We start from the raw sequence: 24,358 nt of genomic DNA on the forward strand, positions 1-24,358 counted from the left end.
AATAAAATGATAACAATAGCCCACCACTAAGGTAGCACTTCCTGTACAGCAGGCACTGAGCTAAGTGCTTCATATGCCTCATCTCATTTAATCCTCACAACAGCTTTCTGATCTAAGTGCGTTATCCCCACCTTACTGTAAAGCAAGTTGAGATCCAGAGAGGCTAAGCGACTTACCCAAGGTTACATGGCAGATTAACAACAGACACAGAATCCAACGTAGGCCAGTCTGGCCCCAAAGCCCTTTTTCTTATGATGTGACGCTTTCTCTACACCTGGACTGAACGTACCTGGAGGGCAGGAGCTGTACCCTAAAGCATTTATCACCCAGCACTGCAGCATCTAGCGATAGGTCGAGAAACCCAGCAACCACTTTCTTTGTTTCATAAACACTAAGAAATGGTGTGGCACCAGCTTACTGTAAACTCTAAGTTTACTCCTTTTACTTGAATGATCCACAGTATTATTTTTCCCCTAGAGCCCTGGAGGAAGCGTTAACACAAAAGGGCTCATTTAACGTTTTGGCTCTTGAAATGAAATGAACACAATGGAACTGCCTTTTATCTACCAGTGTACCGGGATAATAGGTCCTCCCAGAAGCCACGCCCATCTATAAACCTCAGAATGTGACCTTATTTGGAAATAGGGTCTTTGAGGATGTAATCAAGCTAAGATGAGATCACACTGGATTAAGGTGGGCTAATTCAACTACTGGGGTCCTTACAAGGGGTGAAAAATTGGACACACCCAGGGACCACACCCTGTGAAGACAGAGGCAGAGACTGGAGTGGTAAATCTACAAGCCTAGGAATACAAAGGATTATCAGTAACCACCAGGAGCTAGGACAGAGGCCTAGAACAAAATTTCCCTCGGGTCCCCTGAAGGAACGAACCCAGTCCACATCTTTTGATTTCTAGCCTCCAGAACTGTGAGGGAATCAATTTCTCTTGTTGAAGCCTGCCAGTTGATGGGGCTTAATTACAGCAGCTCTAGAAAATGAATAAATAGGATCTGGCTAGGAAAGATGTCAATGTGAGAAAAGGTACCAGATCCTCCCAATTCAGAGGCAATTCCAGATATCCTGCCAGTTGGGGCTGCCTTTTGCAGGCCAGACAGTACCTACTGTCCTTCTCAGCCTGGTGACAGCAGGCTTCAGGTAAATCCTAGTGACAGGAGGCTTTAAAGAAGGGGTGAGACAAAGTTATCAGATGATTTGAGCCAAATTCTGATTTGAGAATGTGGCAATAGAATGGGAAGATGGAAAAGGAAGGGCATATTTTGTCTAAGGCTGTGAAATGAATACTGTATCATGTCTAATAATTACAATAAAACTAGGTTTGGGAAAAATTTATAATAATTACCAATACGATAAAATAGAATATTTCAAAAATACAAGGAAGAAAACAATACATCTATCAAAAGCTAAAGAAAACTCAATAAATAGATTCAATAAACAAGAATTTCCTGAAATAAGAAGAAATATATCACCACAGAGTAATCACTACATCATTGAAGGGGGTTAATTACCTTTAAAAGGTGACAAATTTTGATAAGTTATATACTATTTTCTTTTTTTTTTTTAAGATTTTATTTATTTGACAGAGAGAGACACAGTGAGAGAGGGAACACAAGCAGGGGAAGTGGGAGAGGGAGAAGCAGGCTTCCCGCCGAGCAGGGAGCCCGATGTGGGACCCGATCCCAGGACCCTGGGATCATGACCTGAGCCGAAGGCAGATGCTTAACGACTGAGCCACCCAGGCGCCCCAGTTATATGCTATTTTCAAGAAGATGATGTTATTTGCTGACTGTAGGCAACCTATAAAATGCCCCCAAATAATCCCTTCCTCCAAGTATTCTTGTCTTCATATAATTTTCTCTCCTTGACTATAGGTTGCATTTAATGAGTCTAATAAATAGAATAGGACAGAAAAAAAAAAAAGAAGAAGGGGTGAGAAAGCAATGGGTAGGACCAGTCGGTTCAGCCCCTGATGGTATGCTATTCTGGACTGGACTGTTTCCCCCGGGTCTTATCTGTCACTGCTGCCATGGCAGTAAAAGGACCACGGCTATTCTTGGGCCATTCAGGGCTCCTGAGGGCTGAGAGTACCTGAGCAGCACGCAGTGTGCCCCGCGCGCAGCTGGGCGTGGGGGGCGTGGGTGGGGGGGCGTGTAGAGGCGCTGCCGGCGTGCTGGGGCTGTGTCAGTTCCGAGCGTCCCCAAGGGAGAAGGGGCCAGATGACCCACGTTAAACCCTTACAAGTACTTGGTCAAGAAGTGAGCCAGAACCTCAATGATGGGCCACCCAAGGGGTGTGGGTGAGTGGGGACAGTGGTTGGGATCAGGCAGGAGGGGAGGTAGCATGGCAGGTGCCAAGTAAACCACTTGGGCTCCTGAGAGCTGAGTTCCAAACCAAGAAAAATGAAAAGACAGGCCCCAAGGAGCCAAGCCTGGCAGGAACAAGTGCCAAGGTGCCCTCCCAGGAAGAACTTCCAGGCAGCAGGTAAGTGTGCAGGACATGGGAGCCCTTCTTTCCTGGGGCATGTGCCAGGGCTAGGGAAACACGGGTATTTGGCGAGGCATCTCAGGGAAGAGGAAGGGACGGAGACACTTTTAGCATCACATCACCTTGGAAAACCGCTAAGAGGAGGTCAAACTTGGCTGTGTGAAAGGCCTAACTGTCTCATAGACTTCCCTCCACCTAAGGCCCAAAGTCCTCCCCAGAGCCGGCAGCCCCAACCCCATCCAAAGCAGCATCCGATGCTCTGAATGGCCGATAATCCCGGTCAGAGAACAGGGAGCAGGAGGTGAGCCATGCTGAGGGAAACAACTAATTAAAGGACCAAGGGGCTGTTCAGGGGCTGGGACAGAGTCAAGGCCGAGGGAGAGAAAGAGGCTCCAATCCCAGGGCGCTAGCAGTGAGACTGGTGACTGGGAGGGCAGCCTGCGGATCACACACTTAGGAAGCAAAGAGACACATGAAGAGAGCAGAGGCCACTCCTGTAGCTTAACCACCAGGGACATTCCAACAATGGGTAGAAGCTACAAACCCGGAGCAAAGCCTTGCTTGGGATCTTCCGCTGGAGCCTGTGTGTTGGATGGGCCCATGGTGAGGCTGGTCCATAAGGGGCTGTCTGACCCTTCTCCTCTCCCCTGAAGGGCATCTCACAAACAACTGTTATGTCCCAGTTTGGGGCAGCTCCACCTGCCTCACGGGGCCCTGTCCAGTATCATGACAAAGAAGGCTTTCTTGGTGTCTTGACTAGATGACCCCCGGCGCAGGCTGGGCCTTCCAAAGGGTCAGCTTACCTTCCGTGACTGACACGCTGGTCCCACTGGGGTCATTTGGATGTGGAGCGGAAGGTGGATCATAGCCAATCACCAAGTCAATGGTGGCCTAGGTAGAAATAATTCATTGCAGAAGAATCAGTGCAGGGCAATAGACTCAATGCAAACTAAATCAGCAGGAGCAAAAAGTTCTGGAAGGGGCGAGCAGGAGCATGGGAAAGTGAGAAGAGGAGGGGAGAAGGATCACACACGTTCCATTGTTTCTATCCTCCCTCTTGTGAGCATGGCAGGCAGGAAAACCCGGGAAAGGAGTTACCTGTTGTTGGTTGCCAAGTGTGCCATTGCTAAGGGGCAACCTCACTAACTGGAGCAAAGTTGTGATAAGCAAGCATGAACTTGTAATTAGCCTCCATCCTAGACTTGAGATGGTCTCCAGTCACAGAGGCTCATTTTACATGGTTGAGTTAGTTGTTTGCACCTGGACTTCTTTATTGATCGCTGAAGTTTATTTTCATTTTTCTCTTCTCTCTCTAAAAATAACTTGAGCGACTAACAAAAATTATATAACAACGTGATTCATAAAACAGGATAAAAAAGGGAATCAAGTCTGATAAAAGAGAAAATAAATATGCAAATCATGAAGTTTAAGATAATTGCATCTTGCATAAAATGTGACTCCAAGATGGCTAGGAACCAAGGCAAGAAGGAGAACAGAAAATGTTGTGTAACTTTCATTTTCAGAAAGGAATAAACATACTAATTCCTTACAGGAAATAAAGTCATTCCCACTTTTAAAATCTGAGATAAATTTTTCACATGGGGCTTTTACTTGCTCTACTTTACTTGCTCTACTTTAGGGCAGAGTTTCCTATACTTACGTATTTCATGAACCTACACAATTTCAAAAAGGTTTCCTAGAGAGCGTCAACATAGGGATGCTAACCCAAGCCCACCACTACTATCTACTGTTACGATAACTTCACAAAAGAAATGAATTTTAACAGCAAAAATGAGGAAGGACAAACCTCAGAATAAACGGAATCCTTTGCAAATATGGATGGCGCATGTGACGCACACCCACACACCTGCATGTACACACCCAAGTTACCAGTTAAAATACAGACATGATATTTAGCACATAGTCAAACTGAAAAATTACTCATTGTTTATCTGACATTCAAATTTCAGTGGGCATCCCATACTTCCACCTGCCACTCCTATGACACGTGGTAAACTCTAGTACATGCACACATTCGAGAGCACGCACGCACATGCCATATTGCTTTCTTTCATCTGTCTGTTCATCAGTGAATACTCCCTCATGGATCAGCACATTCTGTGGCCAACTTAGGAACTACAGATCTGGGAGACACAAAGGAGGCTCCCAACAACAGTTTCGTGGCAAATAAAGAATCATAAGAGCAGCATCCCATGGCTACCTATGCCAAAGACCCAGGCCACGACCTGAAGGTTGAATGCAAGCAGCACTAAGGAGCTCAACTGCTAAACCTAAGTGAAGAATCAAACTTTCAAAACTTAGAAGAGGACATGGATGGCTCAACTTCTGAATCAGTGATTTCCTGATAACATCAGGAATCCCAGAAGTGCTCCATTTCTATGTGTGCTTGCTTCTGTGCTTAAAAAAAAACAAACAAAAACAGGGCGCCTGGGTGGCTCAGTCGGTTAAGCATCTGCCTTCGGCTCAGGTTATGATCCCAGAGTCCTGGGCTCGAGTCCCGCATTGGGCTCCCTGCTCTGTGGGGAGCCTGCTTCTCCCTCTCCTCCCCACTTGTGCTCTCTCTCTCTCACTATCTCTGTCTTTCTCTTTCAAATAAATAAAATCTAAAAAAAAAAAAAAATTAAAAATCTTAAAAAACAAAAACAAAACCAGCCAGACACATCACTGACTTGTACCATCTTTCCTAAGTATCGTTTCTCTCAGCCAGGTTTTGGAAAAATAGATGATAGATGACATTCTGAGTTTATGTTTTAGAAGTTTGGGAGCCTAGACCAACAAAATAGACATTCTCAATAGGCTTTGAGAAGCCTAACCTGTAGTCTTGCCTACAGGGATGACCTATTTTAGTACAAAATTTTCTTCCTTTGTCCAGGCTCCCAAGCAAAATAAATTGACTGGAAAATAAAGGTGTTAGACGTTAATGGGGCAAGCATGGTAGCTTTATGAGCACTGTTAGCAATCAAATGAAATCTGAGAGCTATGAGCTTTGAGTCCGTTTATTTCTTTTAAGTGCACTCAAGAAAGAATTCTGGGTTCGCATCAGACAAAATATCAGTATGTACTTATTTAGAGAGGCTGTGGTCAGAAAACAGTCAGCTGCCAATCGGTGATAAACATCATGATATTCACATCTTGATGTTCCAAGGTAATACTAATGAAATACCTTCTACAGAATGTTTCAGAGCATGTCTGAGACACACAGCTATGCTCACCACACAAATGTAAACACCCAAGGGGATATGCACAGAACTATACCAAGAGAGGGTCCCACTCACTCTAGAGCATTTTCTTCTGTCAGAGAAAATCAAGTTTATCTAATCTATTAGCTCTGTGATTGCAAGTATAGGATAAGACCATACCATTTGCAAGTGGACCTGTTATCTCAAAACCAGTAGGGGTGTGTGGGTGTGTATGTGTGTGTGTGTGTGTGTGTGTGGTGAACTGATTATAATTTCACACTCTTCTTAATGAACTTTTTGCTTACTTATCTCACTTCAAAGCCATTCAACAAAAGAGAAAGTGCTCACCCCAGTATCTTGCCCCTTTTCGTTTAGCAGGGGGATGAGTTTGTATGGCAGCGATCTGCTCTGGTCACCAATCAGGTCCTTCAGGGCTACAGTGGCCGTGCCAATTAACCTGCAGGTGAAACAAGAAAGTGCACAGTAACCTAAGTGAGAGGCATGCTTCCACTGACTCAGTGGACCTACCCACTCCCTTTCTATTCGTCTGTTATCATGAAAATCACTCATCATGAAATGAATTTTGGAATTTTGGCAATAAACATCACTTTTCCAGAACAAGTAGTCATTTCAAGAGTCTATGGTACCTATGAAATTTCAAGTCATGAATGAGATGACCCATGAATGGTCATGGGTCATCAGACAAAGACTGAATAGCACCCCTCAGAATCCGAGAGAAAAGTAGGACAAAATTTTTGATCAAAATTGCCCACTGTAAAATGCCCCCCCACCCCCACCGCCTCAGGGAGACCTTCTACAAGTATAAACAGGTTGCTAGTTTACTGATGAGGCCAACTTACTAACGTGTATACTCGGGAGCAGAATTCAAAAGTTGGATGGGTGTCCTTTTCCCTCAACCTGGGCCCGGAGGGATTATGTTCAGCCTCTACCACTTACCCAGCTACCCCTCAGTGCACATAACCTAACAGTACAGAGGCACACGTGTCTCCCTGCTTTACCACAGTCAGGCCCCGAAAGGCACAGACTGTTGCTTTTTCTATTCGCTACTCTCACCCCACTGCTTGGAACAGAGTTCATTTATTCATAGATATTTACTGAATGAAGGAAAGAATAAATAAGTCTATATACATTAAGAATGAACACCCAAAACATTTTTGTAGTTAGGGCGCATGGTCAAAAAAATTTACTGAACACACAACCCCTGAGGGTTAGTGAATACAAAAATGTGACCTGCAGAATATAGTTCTGTACATTGGGGGTTATAACAGACAACACGGTATGAGATTGGGTGAATTGAGGAAGTTCCCTTTGTGAAATGCAATGAAAAAGCAAAGAAAGCCCAGAGGTGTGCTGTCAGTATGGACCGAAAACAGAAAAGAGAAACAGGAAGAATTTTAAAATATTTAAAAATTAAAAATTATTTACTTATACCTTGCCTACATTTGCAGTGACTGATACTAATAAATGGCAGATATGATAGCATGAATATCATTAGCATAAAAATAGAAAACTAAGCATCAAATCCTCAAAGTGATAGAAGAGACTCCTTATATCAAAAAACCCAGGGTGAAGAAACCATAGTTGAGCATAAAACATAACTCTGGGCTTTTGGGCAAAAGTAATAATCAGGAGAGTTCATCTTGCAGGGGAACTATTCCTTTTATTTTCACATGTAGTAGTTTCTTTAAAAATCAGGAATGAAAACTGATGTTAACGTGCGAACGCTTACTTTGTTTTTTTGTTTGTTTTGTTTTTTTTAAGGATTTTATTTATTTGACAGAGAGAGCACAAGTAGGCAGAACAGCAGGGAGAGGGAGAGGAAGAAGCAGGCTCTCTCCACGGAGCAGGGAGCCTGACGTGGGGCTCGATCCCAGGACCCACGAACGCTTACTTTGAACTGACGTTTATCTGTATTCTCCTGCCCCCCCTCAAATCTCAGAAATGGAACTAGATTGTAGATCTGGGGTCAGTCACTCAACCACATATATCCATGGACTTGACAATATGAACAAGTGATTTCACTTTCTGTGAATAGGCATATTATATGGCAAAAGACCAGAAAATTGCTATGGCACCCTGTTTCACCCAATCTACCCAATGGCATGAAATGCTGCACATAGTTTCTTGGAAGAAGGCACGTTCTTGGACAGAACACCGCATAAGATGCTCAACAACCGTGATGGATTCTCATCTCTTCTCATATCTCAAGTAGAGCCAGTTACTGGCAATGGAAAGGACAAATTCTGCCTCCAGAGGGTGAAGAGTGAACACCTTTTAGGTCAATACAGGAACTGAGTCTCTCAGTCAATGCTGAGAATTGATGGAGCCTTTATAGGGTAATTTCTCACATGAGTATGTGCACTCACTAAGTTTGCTAAATTTTTTTAAACTGGGTATGTTTTCTCCTCACTTGGATTTTAATTCCCCTGACATATTGAGGACAAGAGTCTACTACACATGACTTCATCGCCACCAGATGAAACAAGTACACCTCCCACACAAAGTGAGAGTCCCTGGCAAAATCTCTTCCACATCTCCCTCAGCCCCACATGATATGAGCTTGATGAGCATTTCTTCCCAAGTTTTAAAAAATAGCATAGTAAGCCATGAGGTTGGCTAATTGAGTTTTTAGGACAAAATGGGAAAACTACAATTTCAAAAGTCATCTGACTGGTATTAAATGTCTAAATGGTACTCGCCTCGAAAGACATGGAAACACACTGGATTTTATTCCTCACAGTTCCATAATTCATAACCTAACTGTACGATTAAAATAACATCGTACACTGGACATGTACAGATTTGCTTTTGCTGAAGCCAAGATGACCTGAAACTCTTATCAGCAATAAATACTTCTTAGGAGAAAACAAAGTATAGCATGCTGGGATGATACTGAAAGAGGGCTGGCCTGGGGTTGGACCAGCATTTATCAACCTGGCACTACTGACATTTTGAACTGGACAATTGTTTGGGGGGCTGCGCTGGGCTTTGTCCAGTGTTCAGCAGCATCCTTGGCCTCAATGCACTGGCCTGTCTACACCTTCCCAATTGTGTCCTGGTGGGCAAAACGGCCCCAGGTTGAGAAGCACTGCGTTAGACAGTTTCTGTTCTTGCCCTAACTTGGTGTCCCAACTTCCCTCAAGCCTCAGCTATGTCACCCAACTCTCTGAGCCTACTTCGCTATCTGCAAATGAGTGGCTTGAAGTAAATAATTTCTTAGACCCTTCTCAGCTATTAAAGTCTGTAGCGAGGCTCGTGCATGGGATGTTTTCTACATAGATCTATTTAGGAAACCATCTCATGTTAAATATTTCTTTTCTCTTAAAGTCCTTGTTCATTGATTTAGGAAAAAATAGATCTTAAAATACGTCCATGTTGGACAATCCAGAATACTATGCAGGGTTTCTGCCTTCAAGCTTATTGGCCTATAATCTCGTGGGTCAAGCTTAAATTCATATGGTGTCAGGGGAAAGGTTAGGCCAATAACAGAAATGCGGACTACGTGTAAGACAGTAGGGAGCGGTGCCTTGTGCTAAATGGAGAGAACAGGATCACCTGGGACATGAAGCCCATCCACTGGCCCTTCCTGGCCCGGAATGGTTTTACAGCCTCCATTCTGACGCAACCACTGTCTGCAGCTCCGCCCCCCCCCCGCCCCCGCCCCCGGAGGCCGTGAGAGGTTGGCAACAGAGAACAGACCAGGAATGGAGTAAAAGAAAAGCAACCTACTTTAACCCAAACCTCAATTCCTTCTTTCAGAAACCCTTAGTCCCATTTCTTAAGATTTACTTTTTTCATCATAAAATTCTGATGCTTTGATGTTTGTATGTGGGGGAGATGGTTTAAAAGTAAATTTCACTTTCTTTTTTCGGAAGTAAAGATACTGTGTTTAGATGAAAGCCTGGAAAGATTTTAACCACCCCCTGCAAAATATTTTTAACAGCTAGGTTGAGTTGAAGAAAAATGCATGCAGCTACAACGTCTAAGGGGTTTCACTGTAAATTGGAGGAAACACCCCCTATGGGCAAGTCTGAGCTCTGCAGAACTCCTGGTGTAGGCTGTTCTCATGACCCGGCCTCCTACGCAGTGGACAAGAACAGTGCAGCCGGACCACAGACCAGTTTCCTTTAAAGGAGGTGACACTAAACCAAGAAGCCTTTTTCTTTCACATTACTAACGCTATAAATATGCTAAATATCTATAGTGGGACAGTACTGCGCATGCTTCGCCCTGAATCTGCGTATAAAACTAAGAGTCTCCCCATGGACTCCACCCAACACTAAAACAGATGGACCACGTCTCAGAGGGAAAGTTTACAGTGAAAGAATCTCAAGGCCCTTTAGCTCTCCAGCTTTACTTGCAGAATTAATAAGCTGCAGATGTATTCTGAAGTGAAGAAAAGCCCAATCCTGCTCTTATCCCTTAACAGCTCTTGAACATCTAGATAGTGTTGAGTAGGGTCTCCATGCGACATGGAACTAATTCTGAGCAGTGGAACTGTGAACCAGTCAACTTAGTCATGCAAGGGTTGGTTAAGAAGTTCTTTAACTTGTTAAAACAAAGTCTAGTATGTTTAAACAAGAGAAAAGGGAAACATTCTCCCTGTTAGCATAGACACAAACGTTAACGACCACATGCCACTGTGGTGAGTAAGGGCTTTGCTGGCCGAGTTCTTAATCATGAGAGCTCACATATATCAAGCTGTTCTGTACAGCAGGGACACAGCCCACATGGATTACTGGAGGAGGGTTTACTGGAAATTCCTTCATGAAGGGAAGGAAAAATACGTTGGACTCTGGAAATTAAATCACATGTTGTGCTGTTTTCGCCTTTACAGACTGCAGCGTGTCTCAACTTTCCATGCTCTGGGAGGGCATAACAATCCCCAGCTGGGCTGAGGACAAATACTTCTCCGAGCTGCTCCCAGGTCCCCTGTAGAAACCCTGAAAGGGCCAGTCATGCCCACCCTTTGAAGCCAGCTGAGTTTTGACGTTTCAACCAGACCAGGCTGGTGTGGCCTTGGGGTTCCCTGGCTGGGCCCCATCACCCGTCCCCACACTTCTTCCCCAGGGCCAGTATCATTCAAGTTCTTCCCCTGCCCCACTCCCACCGCACCCCCAGCTGAGCCCAAAGGTGGGAGAGCCAGGCTTACGCCTTGCTCATGACCAGATGAGTGGGAGAAGCTGGGGCAACCATGACAGCAAATCCTATCACAGGAAGCCGTTTGTAAGCCAAACCCCCCCTCAAAGAGCATCTCTGGGTCTCCCATCCACTTCACCAGTGGGGAACCCTCCTGAGTCTCCCAGGCGGCCCACCCTGGCCCTTTGGATTAGCTCATCCATCGTTTCTGAGATCATGGTTCCCCAGGCCTCCCCGCGGCAGAATCACTAGGGCAGTCACAGATTCCCAGGACCCTGAGTCAGACTTTGTCTTTAGCTCATTCTTATACCCAGGAAGTTTGAGAAACAATGGTCTAAAACAGTGATTCTCAGTGGCAGCAGGGGGCAAAAGCAGAGGGATGGGTGGAGGAAAGGGGGGGCAGGGTAGGAAAGGTAGCTGGCAAAGCTAGATCCAGAGAGAGGGAGATGTGTCGTTTTTAAAAGTACATTCAATACGATAACACAGGTTTACATTTGAAAAATGGGCAGAGAAATCCAATTATTTAATAGGACAAAGTAGTAAACAAAACTCGAATAAAATCTACTCATTAAGCCTACTTATCTGTACCTTTCCTGTGGCTTCGCCTCCTCACTCCACACCAGGATTGTCAGAGAGCCTTGGGGCCTTTGCCCTGTTCATCAAATGGTGACTCCCAAGCTTGGCTGGGTACCAGCCCCTCTGGGATAGGACTGTGCTCTGTACTTTTCACAAACTCCCGTTCCTGGTTTTGGAATCACTGACCTAGTCTGGAGGCTGTAGCAGGTTTTGCAGGATTCAGGGCCGGCAACAACTTCCTTTTTTCCAGTCCCTCCCAACCTTGCTGCCTGCAACAAATGGCGTCACTTCAACCAGAGAAGGAGCAGAGTAGAAGCCAAGGCCTTTGCACCCAAAGCTCTCCCGATCAGGGAGGCACCTGGGCTGGAGTCAGGCACTTTGTGGCCGCGAGGAGCGGGTTAGCTAGCCTAATGCCTGGCATGCAGGTGAGGCTCGGTAATTACTTCTGGGATAAATGACTTTAACCTGCTGTTTAGCTATTTTCACCTGACCAATTCTCCTGCTTTTTCAGTCCTCAAGGATCTGAATCTGTGCTTGCCTGCTTGTGCAATGTAGGGGAACACCCAGGCTCTGTCTCTGTCTAATCCCCCCAGTCATTAGAATCAAGGTAGTAGTTTTCTTTCTTTCTTTCCTTCCTTCTCTTTCTTTCTTTTCTTTCTTTCCTTCTTTCTTTCTTTCTTTCTTTCTTTCTTTCTTTCTTTCTTTCTTTCTTTCTTTCTCTCTCTCTCTCTCTCTCTCTCTCTCTCTCTCTCCATTCCTTCCTTCCTTCCTTCCTTCCTCTTTCTTCCTTCCTTCCTTCCTTCTCTTTTCATTCATTCATCAAGAACTTGGACCCAGCAAGGTGAGGGAGACAGAATAACAGTGATTGAGAACTTGGAGCTAGGCAGAGCAGACTAATTCAGACTCACCCTTGTACTAGAGGCCGTATACAGGTTGTTGTACTTCTCTGAGCCTCAGTTTCCTTGTCTGTAAAATGGGGATTATGGCAGCTACTACCTAACAGTATTGTAAGGATGATGTGGTAAGTGCTTAACAGTTACTTTTTATTATTTCAAAGACACTCTTCTAGAAAAAGGGATCCAAAACAAGCATGTGACACCAGGCCAGGGAAAGCTGGTATGAACTCATGCACAGCCTAAATCACAGAGAGGGGCCATCTATGCAGGGATTTGGGTAGGCAGGCAGGAATGAACAGATAAGAACCCCTTTAAGTACCCACATCCATTTCTGTTATGCAAAGTTCTGAAAACTTTCTCTTATGTACATGAAACAGCTCCCTCCCCAACTCCAATGCTGTATATACCAAGAATCTGTTTGGAAAACAATTTTTATTTTCAGGATTAGATCAGAAGTAAATTTCAGCTGTAACTGAATTCTCATAAAACCCAATTGGTGGAATCTGAATAAAGTTTTTAAAGCCATAGGTTTCATAAGATATTTCACTATAAAACAGACCCCAAAACAATTCCTTACATAAAAACCCTATGTAACCAGCACACACACACACACACCCCTCGTCATTTTCTCCTCCTTTCCCCCGCTTTATTTTTCTTCATCATTACTGACCACCATCTGATGTTGGTGTTCCCTCCACTCAGATGCAAGCCCTGTGAACGGCATGGAGTACGCCCAGTGCCTGGAGCCGTGTCTGGTACACGTAGGCATTAGTACTCATTTGCCGAATGAATACATTAATTGATACATCACTGAAGATAGTCCCATAACCTTGCAAATGAGTTCCAAGTTGTAAAGCTTCCTCTCCCAAGAGATGGTCCTCCAAGTGCAGTTAGAAGACACTTACAGCCCTTGGGGCACCTGGGTGGCTCAGTAGGTTAAGCAGCTGTCTTCAGCTCGGGTCATGATCCCGGAGTCCCAGGATCGAGCCCAGTATCGGGCTCCCTACTCAGCGGAGAGCCTACTTCTTTCTCCCTCTGCTTCTCTCTCTCTCTCTCTCAAATAAATAAATAAATAAATAAATAAATAAATAAATAAATAAAAGACACTTATAGCTCTTGTCATTATGAAATGCCTTTCTCTTTCAAGTCTCTCTGGATCTTTCTACAGGGCTGTGGGCCACCTTTACATACTCATGAGATGTTGACGGATGCCAGCAGGCTTGTGGCAGCTACTTAACTGGCCCTCCCACACCCTGGGGTTCAGCCTTTCCAGCACCTGGACTCAGCCCAGCCCAGGCCAGTTTTGATCTTTTCATAGCTCTGCTGCTCTACTGAAAATATGGAACTAAAGAGAACCGAACCGAGAACGCCATGCCATAGTAACGTCGGCTTCTAGTTAGTTGTCCACGCAGCCTGTGAAGCTGCTCCAGTGGGCTGTCCATCCCTCTTCACCAACCACAGTGGAAAAGGAAAGGTGGTCACTTCACCTACACAGATCCCACTATCTCGTTTACATGTGGCAGGGTCAGAAGTGAGAGTCTCATTGCTAGGAGAAATCCAGGTATTAAAAGACTGAAGACAAGGTCTTTTGTATACCAGGAAATGAAAATTTCTCATAAGCCATACCATACCTCTCCACGAAATTAATTTCATTCCAAACCACAGTCTGTTTTCTCTAATAAAAAAGAAAAACAAAAGAACCCCAAAAAGCCATAAACCTTTGCTCAGGGAGTTAGTATATTTCACAACCCAAGCTTGTCTTTTTTCTTTTTCTAATTCTGTAGCCCCCGGTACCACTCTGGGTGTATGTGTGTGGGTAGCTCTAGACTCCCACCTGCATGATCCCAACTCTGGAAGACAACTGGGACCTGCCTGACTCCCCCTCCCTGAACTGCGGCCTGGGAACACTCTCTAGGCATTAAGTTGGGCCCTCACAGGGCTCATTTCATTTACCTCCCCTTTCTCCGCAGTCACTGTCCCATGTTGCTGGTGTTCAATATCTGAAACCATGGTTATATATGTTTTCTGTAGTTTTTTGGTGTATCAGGTGAGTGAGTAGATCTGGTCCCTGTTATTTTATCTTAGTGGAAGCAGAATGTCCAAACTATGGTCACATTAAGGCCTGGAGGGGTTAAGTCACTTGCCTGAGGTCACCACTAGTCACTGGTAGAGCTGAGTCTCTAAGCAGTCTCTGTCTGCCTCCCGAATCTCAGCTTTCAAGCACTATGATCTGCTACCTTCCTCTGAGCTCAGGGGTAAGTTCCACATCTCTCTACAAAAAGGCAGGAGCTTTGGGACAGGTGTTTGTTTCCGTTGTGATCTGACCCCTTTGCGTTCTGACTCCTTTGCAGTTTAAACCCAAGTTGGAACCAGAGGGCTGTCCAGAGAGCTGAGCTGGACAGATTCCACATCAATGGCCTATTACGAGGTGGGCTAACTGTCCAATGCAAGATACTTTAGATTTCATTCATGTATTAGTATCATGAACTTGTTAATTCTTTCAATAAACACTTACTGAGAGCTTATTATATGCTAGGCACTGTGCTAAACGCTGGTGTTACAGCAGCGAATAAGACAGATGTGGAGCTCACTGTCTAGTAGGGGAGGGCCAAGTGAATAACCAAATAGATAAGAACATGTCAGATGGTGGTGAACTGAGCCAGATAAAGCAGGAATGTGGACCAGCCACACCTCTGAGTACTTATCTAAAACCCAACACAAATGTCCACATGCCCAGCTGGACTCCCTCCACTACTCCCAGGCCCACATGAGCTCGCTAACAAGAAGGGCTCTCAGGAAACAAGGCAGGGTGATGAGCAACAGTAGGGTCTACTCTAGGGTGGGTGGTCCCTGATGCCAAGGCCAAATGACAACATTTCAGGGAAAGAGTCTTCCATGCAGAGGGAACAGTAAATACAAAAGCCCTAACTGGTAACTCTTTTCCTCCTTAGCATGCATGCAAGCACAAGCATGAGCGCGCATGAGCACACACACACACACTAACCTGAAATCTTGTAAACACTTCTCATTCCTACACTGCCAGGCTCCTAAAGCTGATTCTTCTTTAGGAAATCAGGTGGAGGGCGCTTGGGTGGCTCAGTTGGTTAAGCGACTGCCTTCGGCTCAGGTCATGATCCTGGAGTCCCGGGATCGAGTCCTGCATCGGGCTCCCTGCTCGGCAGGGAGTCTGCTTCTCCCTCTGACCCTCCACCCTCTCATGCTCTCTGTCTCTCATTCTCTCTCAAATAAATAAATAAATAAATAAATAAAATCTTTAAAAAAAAAAAAAAGGAAATCAGGTGGAGTGACAGTTGGGCCAGGATGCCAAGGGATCAGGGTCCCAGCCTCAAATCTCATCTCCACTTCTCAAAGTCATTGTGAAGATCACATGAGATGAGATATACTTTCCAAATTTATCTTGTCCATTGTAGAACATGAGCATAAGTGACTTACTCTTCAAGAGTATAAAAATGCCTGCTTAAAACTGTTAAGTAGGGAGGAATTACCAATATTCTGATGACTGTTCTTAATTTTTTTTACAAAATTAGAAAGAAAAATTACTTCCATTCTAGCCGACAGTTAATCAGTAATTCTACCTACGCTTGGGTTCCTACAGGTGGTTTGAGGTTTTCAGTATAATGTAAGAGTCAAGAACACAGGCCTGGACATAAATGCTGACTCTGACACATACCTACTATGTGACCTTGAGCAGAATACTAAGCCTCTCTGGGGAAAAATAGGACCTGCTTCAGAGGGTGTCTGCAATTAAGTGGATAATGCTTTCAAAGGGCTTGGCCTAGCCCTCGGCACTCCCTAAGTCCTCGCTCGGTGATAGCTGAATTGCCTGTCTGCAGAGAGAACTCTTATTCTTCAGCGGCTGGGAAAAGCCTTCTACTCTGACATTTCAGCTAAAAATATTTCATTTTCATCACATGACCAAGCGGCACTTCTGGCTCTTCTCTCACCCTCATTCAGCCTGGAGGGCTGGTTGGAGGACTCTGAAGTGGGGAAGGACAGAGTCTGCGCTGAACGGCCCAGCCAGCTCCCAGCACCCGGGAACGATGTTGCTGATGCATCATTGCATTGCATGTAGGGACCGGCTCTGGCAGTCCGCCCTGGGTGTGGGCAGGGGCATGCAGGCAAACCTGTTTGTTCCCAGGCCCAGAGCAGCAGATGCAGAGTGAGAGCCGTGTTTGCACAACCAGTTTCCATGGCAACAGCAACATCAATAGGCAAGACATTCTGTAAGCTGATAGAAAAACTCTGCCCCCCACCCTGTACTTACTACCAGGGGAAAGGAAGTTCCCACACTGAGCAGAGAGCAGATCCCTGAAGGCCAAATCTTTAGTAAAAAAAAGCCAAGAAAAAAAACCTGGGGCCAAAATACAGAAATAGTTTGGACAAACATACAGCGTATTCCCAGATTCCTGCAATGTACTTACAGGCAAATTTGACCAAGGTATATGCATTGTTTACTTGGTGGCAATAAGGTCAAAGTTCACAGTTCCTGAGGAGAAGCATGCGGCTTAGCACCGTAAGCCCACAGACAACACTGGCATTTTCATCCACACTGTTCATTCCAAAGCCAACTCAGGGTTGGCTTTCACCGGAAGATGGTGACCAATGACGCAGCGACATTTGTAGGACACAGAACTAATCTTCCAATTAAAAAGACTTCCCCCGGGGACCCTGCCATAAGGGCCTAAAATTCCCATTTTGTTCACTTCTTCAGATGAGTCACCAGTGGCCTCAGTCCCCAGATCACTGTTCTTGGGAAGTTAACACAATATCAACTAGTAGTGTCCATCCCACCGTCACCTGGGTTTTTAATATATTGATTACATATTGAAGTGATAATAAGCTGTATATACTGAGTTAAACAGAATTCAGAGTAATTCAGCTCTTCAGAAAGCTCCTTTCAACCAGCAAGCCCTTGAAGGACTGAGAACGCGACAGATAAGTGCTGTTGGGAAAAGACTCGGCACAGATCCGGCACAGAAGGCAGGCCGGAGTGAGTACGCTGGTGGGAGCCCTGGGACATAAATACGGACACTGGGTGCCTGGGGGACTTCAGGGGGAGGGGGACCCCCCAGAAGAAGGGGAGGGAAAGGCTGAAAGAGTATGGAACACCAGCTTCATATGTACCTTTTTCTGGCCTAAAAATTCCCGTCATAATAATGCCATAGTAACGACTGGCTCCTCTGGTCATTATGCTCAGCACACAGCATAACACCAAGTACAACGTATCTCAGCAAGATGCATGGAGCCCCAAACATTAGAAGGATCCTCTTCTATCAGAACCCACCATAGTTTCTTTGTTCGAATGTAGGAAGAAATTGTCAGGATCAGAGAGACTGCGCATCAACTCTGTCTCCAGAAAGGCACACCGAACCCCCAGAATGAGTGCCAAGCTGAGCCGTCGGGTGGGGACTTGTCCTCTTCCCATGACTGCTGTCATCCAAGGGCCCCACTGTGTTTTCAACAGGTGTAAAATGAATATATAATGGTCTCCCAGTATTGTTTTCCCTACTTCTTAACTGGTTGCTGCATCCAGTCTCTACACACAAAGCCTGAATGATCCTTTTAAAATATAGGTTAGATCATCCTCAACCCCCCTTAATGGATTCCCATTCTACTAGGAACGAAATCCAAAGCCTGAGCCACATGCTGGGGCTTTCCTGATCTCATCTCCTAGCTCATACCAGCTTCTCCTGCTCTTTGTGCTCCAGCCTCACTGGCCTCCTTGGTGTTTCTCCAACACCCCACATCCACTCCTGCCTTCTCTCTGCCTGCAATATTCTTTCCCCCAAATAGCTGCATGGCCCATTCCTTCACTTTATTTAGGTCTCTGCTTAATTGTCACCTCATCATCACCTCATATAACACTGGATCATCCCCCCATTATCAGTCACTCTCTATCCTTCCACTCCGCTTTATTTTTCTTCATGGGCTATACCATATAATGGTTTCCTCCTTATCTTAGATCACGCCATAGCACCTGACCCATTATATAGTTCTTCATATATTTGCTTGTTTTCTGACCCTACTCAAGCACATTGCCTTCAAAAAAGCAAGGATTTTGTATGAAACATAGACGAGAGCTCCATGGCCAGGCTTTGCCGCCACACTGAAATAGAAGAGGCATAAAATGATGAAGGCTTGAACCAGGCTGGTGGCTATGGCCAAGAGTAAGAAACACATGGCACAAACAATGGAAAGGAAGAGAAAATAAGATTTGGCAACAGATTGGATAGGTTATAAAAGGAAGACCCACGGGCGCCTGGGTGGCTCAGTTGGTTAAGCGACTGCCTTCGGCTCAGGTCATGATCCCGGAGTCCTGGGATCGAGTCTCGCATCGGGCTCCCGGCTCAGCGGGGAGCCTGCTTCTCCTTCTGACCCTATCCCCTCTCATGCTGTTTCTCGCTCTCTCTCTCAAATAAATAAATAAATAAAATCTTTAAAAAAAAAAAAAAAGGAAGACCCAGAGAGACCTAAGGTTCTGAGCCCAGTGGTCTGGAACTGTGCTGTCCAGTATGGTGGCAAGGAGCACTGGAAACATGGCTAGTCTGGATTGACATGTGCTGCAAGTGGTAAAGACACACTGGATTTCAAAGACTTTGTAAGAAAAAAAATGCATGTAAAATGTCTCAATGATTTTTAATATATTGATTACATATTGAAGTGATAATAGGCTGTATATACTGAGTTAAACAGAATATATTATTAAAACTAATTCCACCTGTCTCTTTTGTTTTTTAATGTGGCTACTAGAAAATTTTAAATTACATATGCAGACTGCACTATATTTCTGTTGGAGAGAGTGGTCCAGATATAAATAGTGATACCATTTGTAGAAAGAAGGGAGCAAAGAAAAAAAGGGGCTATTTATTTTCTAATTTAAAATCAATTAATTAACATATAATGTATTACTCGTTTCAGAGGTAGAGGTCAGTGATTCGTCAGTCTTATATAACACCCAGTGCTCATTACATCACGTGCCCACCTTAATGTCCACTACCCAGTTGCCCCATCCCCCCACCTCCCACTCTTCCAGCAACCCTCAGTTTGTTTCCTATGATTAAGAGTCTCATGGTTTATTTCCCTCTCTGATTTTGTCTTCTTTTATTTTTTCCTCTCTTCCCCTATGATCCTCTTTTGTTTCTTAAATTCCACAAATGAGTGAGATCATATAATAATTGTCTTTCTCTGATTGACTTATTTAGCTTAGTGTAATACCCTCCAGTTCCATCCATGTCATTGCAAATGGCAAGATCTCATTTTTTTAAGGCTGAGTAGTATTCCATTGTGTGTATATATATATTCCATTGTGTGTGTGTGTGTGTGTATACATATATATATATATATAAAGAAGATGTGGTATATATACCACATCTTCTTTATCCATTCATCTGTAGATGGACATCTGGGCTCCTTTCATAGTTTGGCTATTGTGGACATTGCTACTATAAACATTAGGTGTAGGTGCCCCTTCAGATCACTACATTTGTATCTTTGGGGTAAATACCCAGTAGGGCAATTGCTGGGTCACAGGGTAGCTCTATTTTCAACTTTTTGAGGAACCTCCTTATTGTTTTCCAGAGTGGCTGCACCAGCTTGCATTCCCACCAACAGTGTAAGAGGGTTCCCCTTTCTCCGCATCCCCACCAACATCTGTTGTTTCCTGACTTATTAATTTTAGTCGTTGTGGCTGGTGTGAGGTGGTATCTCATTGTGGTTTTGATTTGTATTTCCCTGATACCAAGTGATGTTGAGCATTTTTCATGTGTCTGTTGTCTTCTTTGGAGAAATGTCTGTTCATGTCTTCTGCCCATTTCTTGATTGGATTATTTGTTCTTTGGGTGTTGAGTTTGATAAGTTCTTTATAGATTTTGGATACCAGTCCTTTATCTGATAAGACATTTACAAATATCTTTTCCCATTCTGTTGGTTGTCTTTTGGTTTTGTCTACTGTTTCCTTTGCTGTGCAAAAGCTTTTTATCTTGATGAAGTCCCACTAGTTCATTTTTGCCTTTGTTCCCCTTGCCTTTGGAGACATGTCTAGCAAGAAGTTGCTGCAGCTGAGGTCGAAGAGGTTGCTACCTGTGTTCTCCTCTAGGATTTTGATGGATTCTTATCTCACATTGAGGTCTTTCATCCATTTTGAGTCTATTTTTGTGTATGGTGTAAGGAAATGGTCCAGTTTCATGCTTCTGCATGTGGCTGTCCAATTTTCCCAACATTTGCAGAGGAGACTGTCTTTTTTTCCATTGGATATTCTTTCCTGCTTTGTCAAAGATTAGTTGACCATAAAGTTGAGAGTTCATTTCTGGGTTCTCTATTCTATTCCATTGATCTGTGTCTGTTTTTGTGCCAGTACCACACTGTCTTGATAATTACAGCTTTGTAATAGAGCTGGTAGTCCGGAATTGTGATGCCACCAGCTTTGGTTTTCTTTTTTAACATTCTTTTGGCTATTCAGGGTCTCTTATGGTTCCATACAAATTTTAGGATTATTTGTTCCTGCTCTGTGAAAAAAGTTGGTGGTATTTTGATAGGGATTGCATTGAATATGAAGCTTGCTCTAGGTAGCATAGACATTTTCACAATATTTATTCTTCCAACCCATGAGCATGGAACGTTTTTCCATTTCTTTGTGTCTTCCTCGATTTCTTTCATGAGTGTGCCATAGTTCTCTGAGTACAGATCCTTTGCCTCTTTGGTTAGGTTTATTTCTAGGTATCTTATGGTTTTGGGTGCAATTGTAAATGGGATCGACTCCTTAATTTCTCTTTTTTCTATCTCATTGTTAGTGTATAGAAATGTAACTGATTTCTGTGCATTGATTTTATATCCTGCCACTTTACTGACTTCCTGTATGAGTTCTAGTAATTTTGAGGTGGAGTCTTTTGGGCTTTCCACATAGAGTATCATGTCATCTGTGAAGAGTGAGAGTTTGACTTCTTTGCCAATTTGGATGTCTTTTATTTCTTTTTGTTGTCTGATTGCTGAGGTTAGGACTTCTAGTACTATGTTGAACAACAGTGGTGATAGTAGACCTCCCTGCCATGTTCCTGATCTTAGGGGAAAAGCTCTCAGTTTTTCCCCATTGAGAATGATATTTGCTGTGGGCTTTTCATAGATGGCTCTTATGATATTGAGGTCTGTTCCCTCTATCCCTATGCTGTGAAGAGTTTTAATCAAGGAAGGATGCTGTACTTTGTCAGATGCTTTTTCTGCATCTATTGAGAGGATCATATGGTTCTTGTCCTTTCTTTTATTAATGTAGTGTATCTCACTGATTTGCAGATGTTGAACCACCCTTGTAGCCCAGGAATAAATCCCACTTGGTCATGGTGAATAATCCTTTTAAAGTACTGTTGGATCTTATTGGCTAGTATCTTGGTGAGAATTTTTGCATCAGTGTTCATCAGGGATATTGTCTGTAATTCTCCTTTTTGGTGGGGTCTTTCAGCTAATGCTGGCCTCATGGAAAGAGTTCGGAAGTTTTCCTTCCATTTCTATTTTTGAAACAGCTTCAGAAGAATAGGTATTAATTCTTCTTTAAACGTTTGGTAGAATTCCCCTAGGAAGCCATCTGGCCCTGGACTCGGGTTTGCTGGGAGATTTTTGATTACTGCTGCAATATCCTTGCTGGTTATGGGTCTGTTCAGGTCTTCTATTTCTTCCTGGTTCAGTTTTGGTAGTTTATACGTCTCTAGGAATGCATCCATTTCTTCCAAATTGCCTAATTTGTTGGCATACAGTTGCTCACAATATGTTCTTATAATTATTTGTATTTCTTCAATGTTGGTTGTGATCTCTCCTCTTTCATTCATGATTTTATTTATTTGGGTTCTTTCTCTTTTCTTTTTGATAAGTCTGGCCAAGGGTTTATCAATCTAACGAATTTTTTCAAAGAACCAGCTCCTAGTTTCGTTGATCTGTTCTACTGTTCTTTTGGTTTCTATTTCATTGATTTCTGTTCTAATCTTTATTAATTCTCTTCTCCTGCTGAGTTTAGGCTTTTATTTGCTGTTCTTTCTCCAGCTCCTTTAGCTGTAATGTTAGGTTGTGTATGTGAGACCTTTCTTGTTTCTTGAGAAAGGCTTGTATTGCTATATACTTCCCTCTTAGGACTGCCTTTGCTGCATCCCAAAGGTTTTGAACAGTTCTGCTTTCATTTTCATTTGTTTCCATGAATTTTTAAAATTCTTCTTTAATTTCCTGGTTGACCCGTTCATTCTTTAGTAGGATGCTCTTTAGCCTCCATGTATGTGAGTTCTTTCAAAATTTCCTCTTGTGATTGAGTTTCATTTCAAAACATTGTGGTCTGATAATATGCAGGGAATGATCCCAATCTTTTGGTACTGGTTGAGACCTGATTTGTGACCCAGTATGTGATCGATTCTGGACAGTGTTCCATGTGCACCTGAGAAGAATGTCTATTCTGCTGCTTTAGGATTTAATGCTCTGAATATATCTGTGAAGTCCATCTGGTCCAGTGTGTCATTCAAAGCCCTTGTTTCCCTGTTGATCTTCTGCTTAGATGATCTGTCCATTGTAGTGAGTGGGATGTTAAAGTCCCCTACTATTATTGTATTATTATCAATGTGTTTCTTTAATTTGGTTATTAATTGGTTTATATAATTGGCTGCTCCCATGTTAGGGGCATAAATATTTACAATTGTTAGACCATTTTGTTGGATAGACACTATAATTATGATACAGTGTCTTTCCTCATCTCTTATTACAATCTTTGGTTTAAAATCTAATTTGTCTGATGTAAGGATTGCCACCCCAGCTTTCTTCTGATGTCCACTGGCATGACAAATGGTTTTCCACCACCTCACTTTAAATCTGGAGGTGTCTTTGGGTCTAAAATGAGTCTCTTGCAGACAGCATATCGATGGGTCTTGCTTTTTTATCCCATCTGATACCCTGTGTCTTTTGATTAGGGAATTTAGCCCATTTACATTCAGAGTAACTATTGAAAGATATTAATTTAGTGCCACTGTATTACCTGTAAAGTCACTGTTTCTATATATTGTCTCTGTTTCTTTCTGGTCTATGTTACTTTTGGGCTCTCTCTTAGCTTAAAAGATCCCTTTTAATATTTCTTGCAGGGCTGGTTTTGTGATCAAAAGTTCTTTAGTTTCTGTTTGTCCTGGAAGCTTTTTATCTCTTCTTCTATTCTGAATGACATCCTAGCTAGATAAAGTCTTCTTAGCTGCATATTTTTCTCATTTAGCACCCTGAATATATCATGTCAGTCCTTTCTGGCCTGCCAGGTCTCTGTGGATAGGTCTGCTGCCAGTCTAATGTTTCTATACTTGTAGGTTACGGACCCCTTGTCCCAAGTTGCCTTCAGGATTTTCTCTTTGTTCCTGAGATTTGCAAGTTTCACTGTTATATGCCGGGGTGTTGACCTATTTTTATTGATTTTGAGGAGGGTTCTCTGTTCTTCCTGGACTTGAATGCCTGTTTCCTTCCCCAGATTAGGGAAGTTCTCTGCTTTAATTTGCTCAAATATACCTTCTCCTCCCCCCCTTTCCTCTTCTTCCAGGATCCCAATTATTCTAATATTGTTTCACTTTATGCTATCACTTATCTCTCGAATTCTCCCCTGAGGATCCAGTAGTTGTTTATCTCTCTTTTTCTCAGCTTCTTTATTCTCCATCATTTTGTCTTCTATATCACTAATTCTCTCTTCTGCCTCACTTATCCTAGCAGTTAGAGCCTCCATTTTTTATTGCATCTCATTAATAGCCTTTTTTATTTTGAATTGATTAGATTTAAGTTCTTCTATTTCTCCAGAAAGGGATGTTCTCTAGTGTCCTTTAGGCTTTTTTCAAGTCTAGCTAATATCTTTATAATCATTATTCTGAACTCTAGTTCTGACATTTTACTTATATCCATACTGATTAGGTCCCTGGCAGTCAGTACTGCCTCTTATTCTCTTTTTTGAGGTGAGTTTTTCTGTCCTGTCATTCTTGCAGAAAGTGGTCACTTTTCTATTTGTAGAG

The 24,358-nt window shown here is 43.4% G+C and overlaps 1 protein-coding gene across 3 annotated transcripts in view; it reads right to left on the reverse strand.

Moving 5' to 3' along the window:
- MYOF (myoferlin) overlaps positions 1-24,358 on the reverse strand; it is a 153,238-nt gene that overhangs the window by 102,714 nt on the left and 26,166 nt on the right. For all 3 annotated transcript variants that reach the window (XM_035025232.1, XM_035025241.1, XM_035025221.1), the window contains exons 4-5: positions 6,052-6,160; positions 3,307-3,394 (exon numbers count right to left, since the gene is read on the reverse strand). In XM_035025232.1, the coding sequence (XP_034881123.1) occupies positions 3,307-3,394; positions 6,052-6,160 (197 nt within the window). The remainder of the gene's footprint in view (positions 1-3,306; positions 3,395-6,051; positions 6,161-24,358) is intronic.

This window comes from Mirounga leonina, unplaced genomic scaffold (assembly GCF_011800145.1).
Source record: "Mirounga leonina isolate KUSES-001 unplaced genomic scaffold, KU_Mleo_1.0 Mir_114, whole genome shotgun sequence".
Classification (NCBI taxonomy): Eukaryota; Metazoa; Chordata; class Mammalia; order Carnivora; family Phocidae; genus Mirounga; species Mirounga leonina.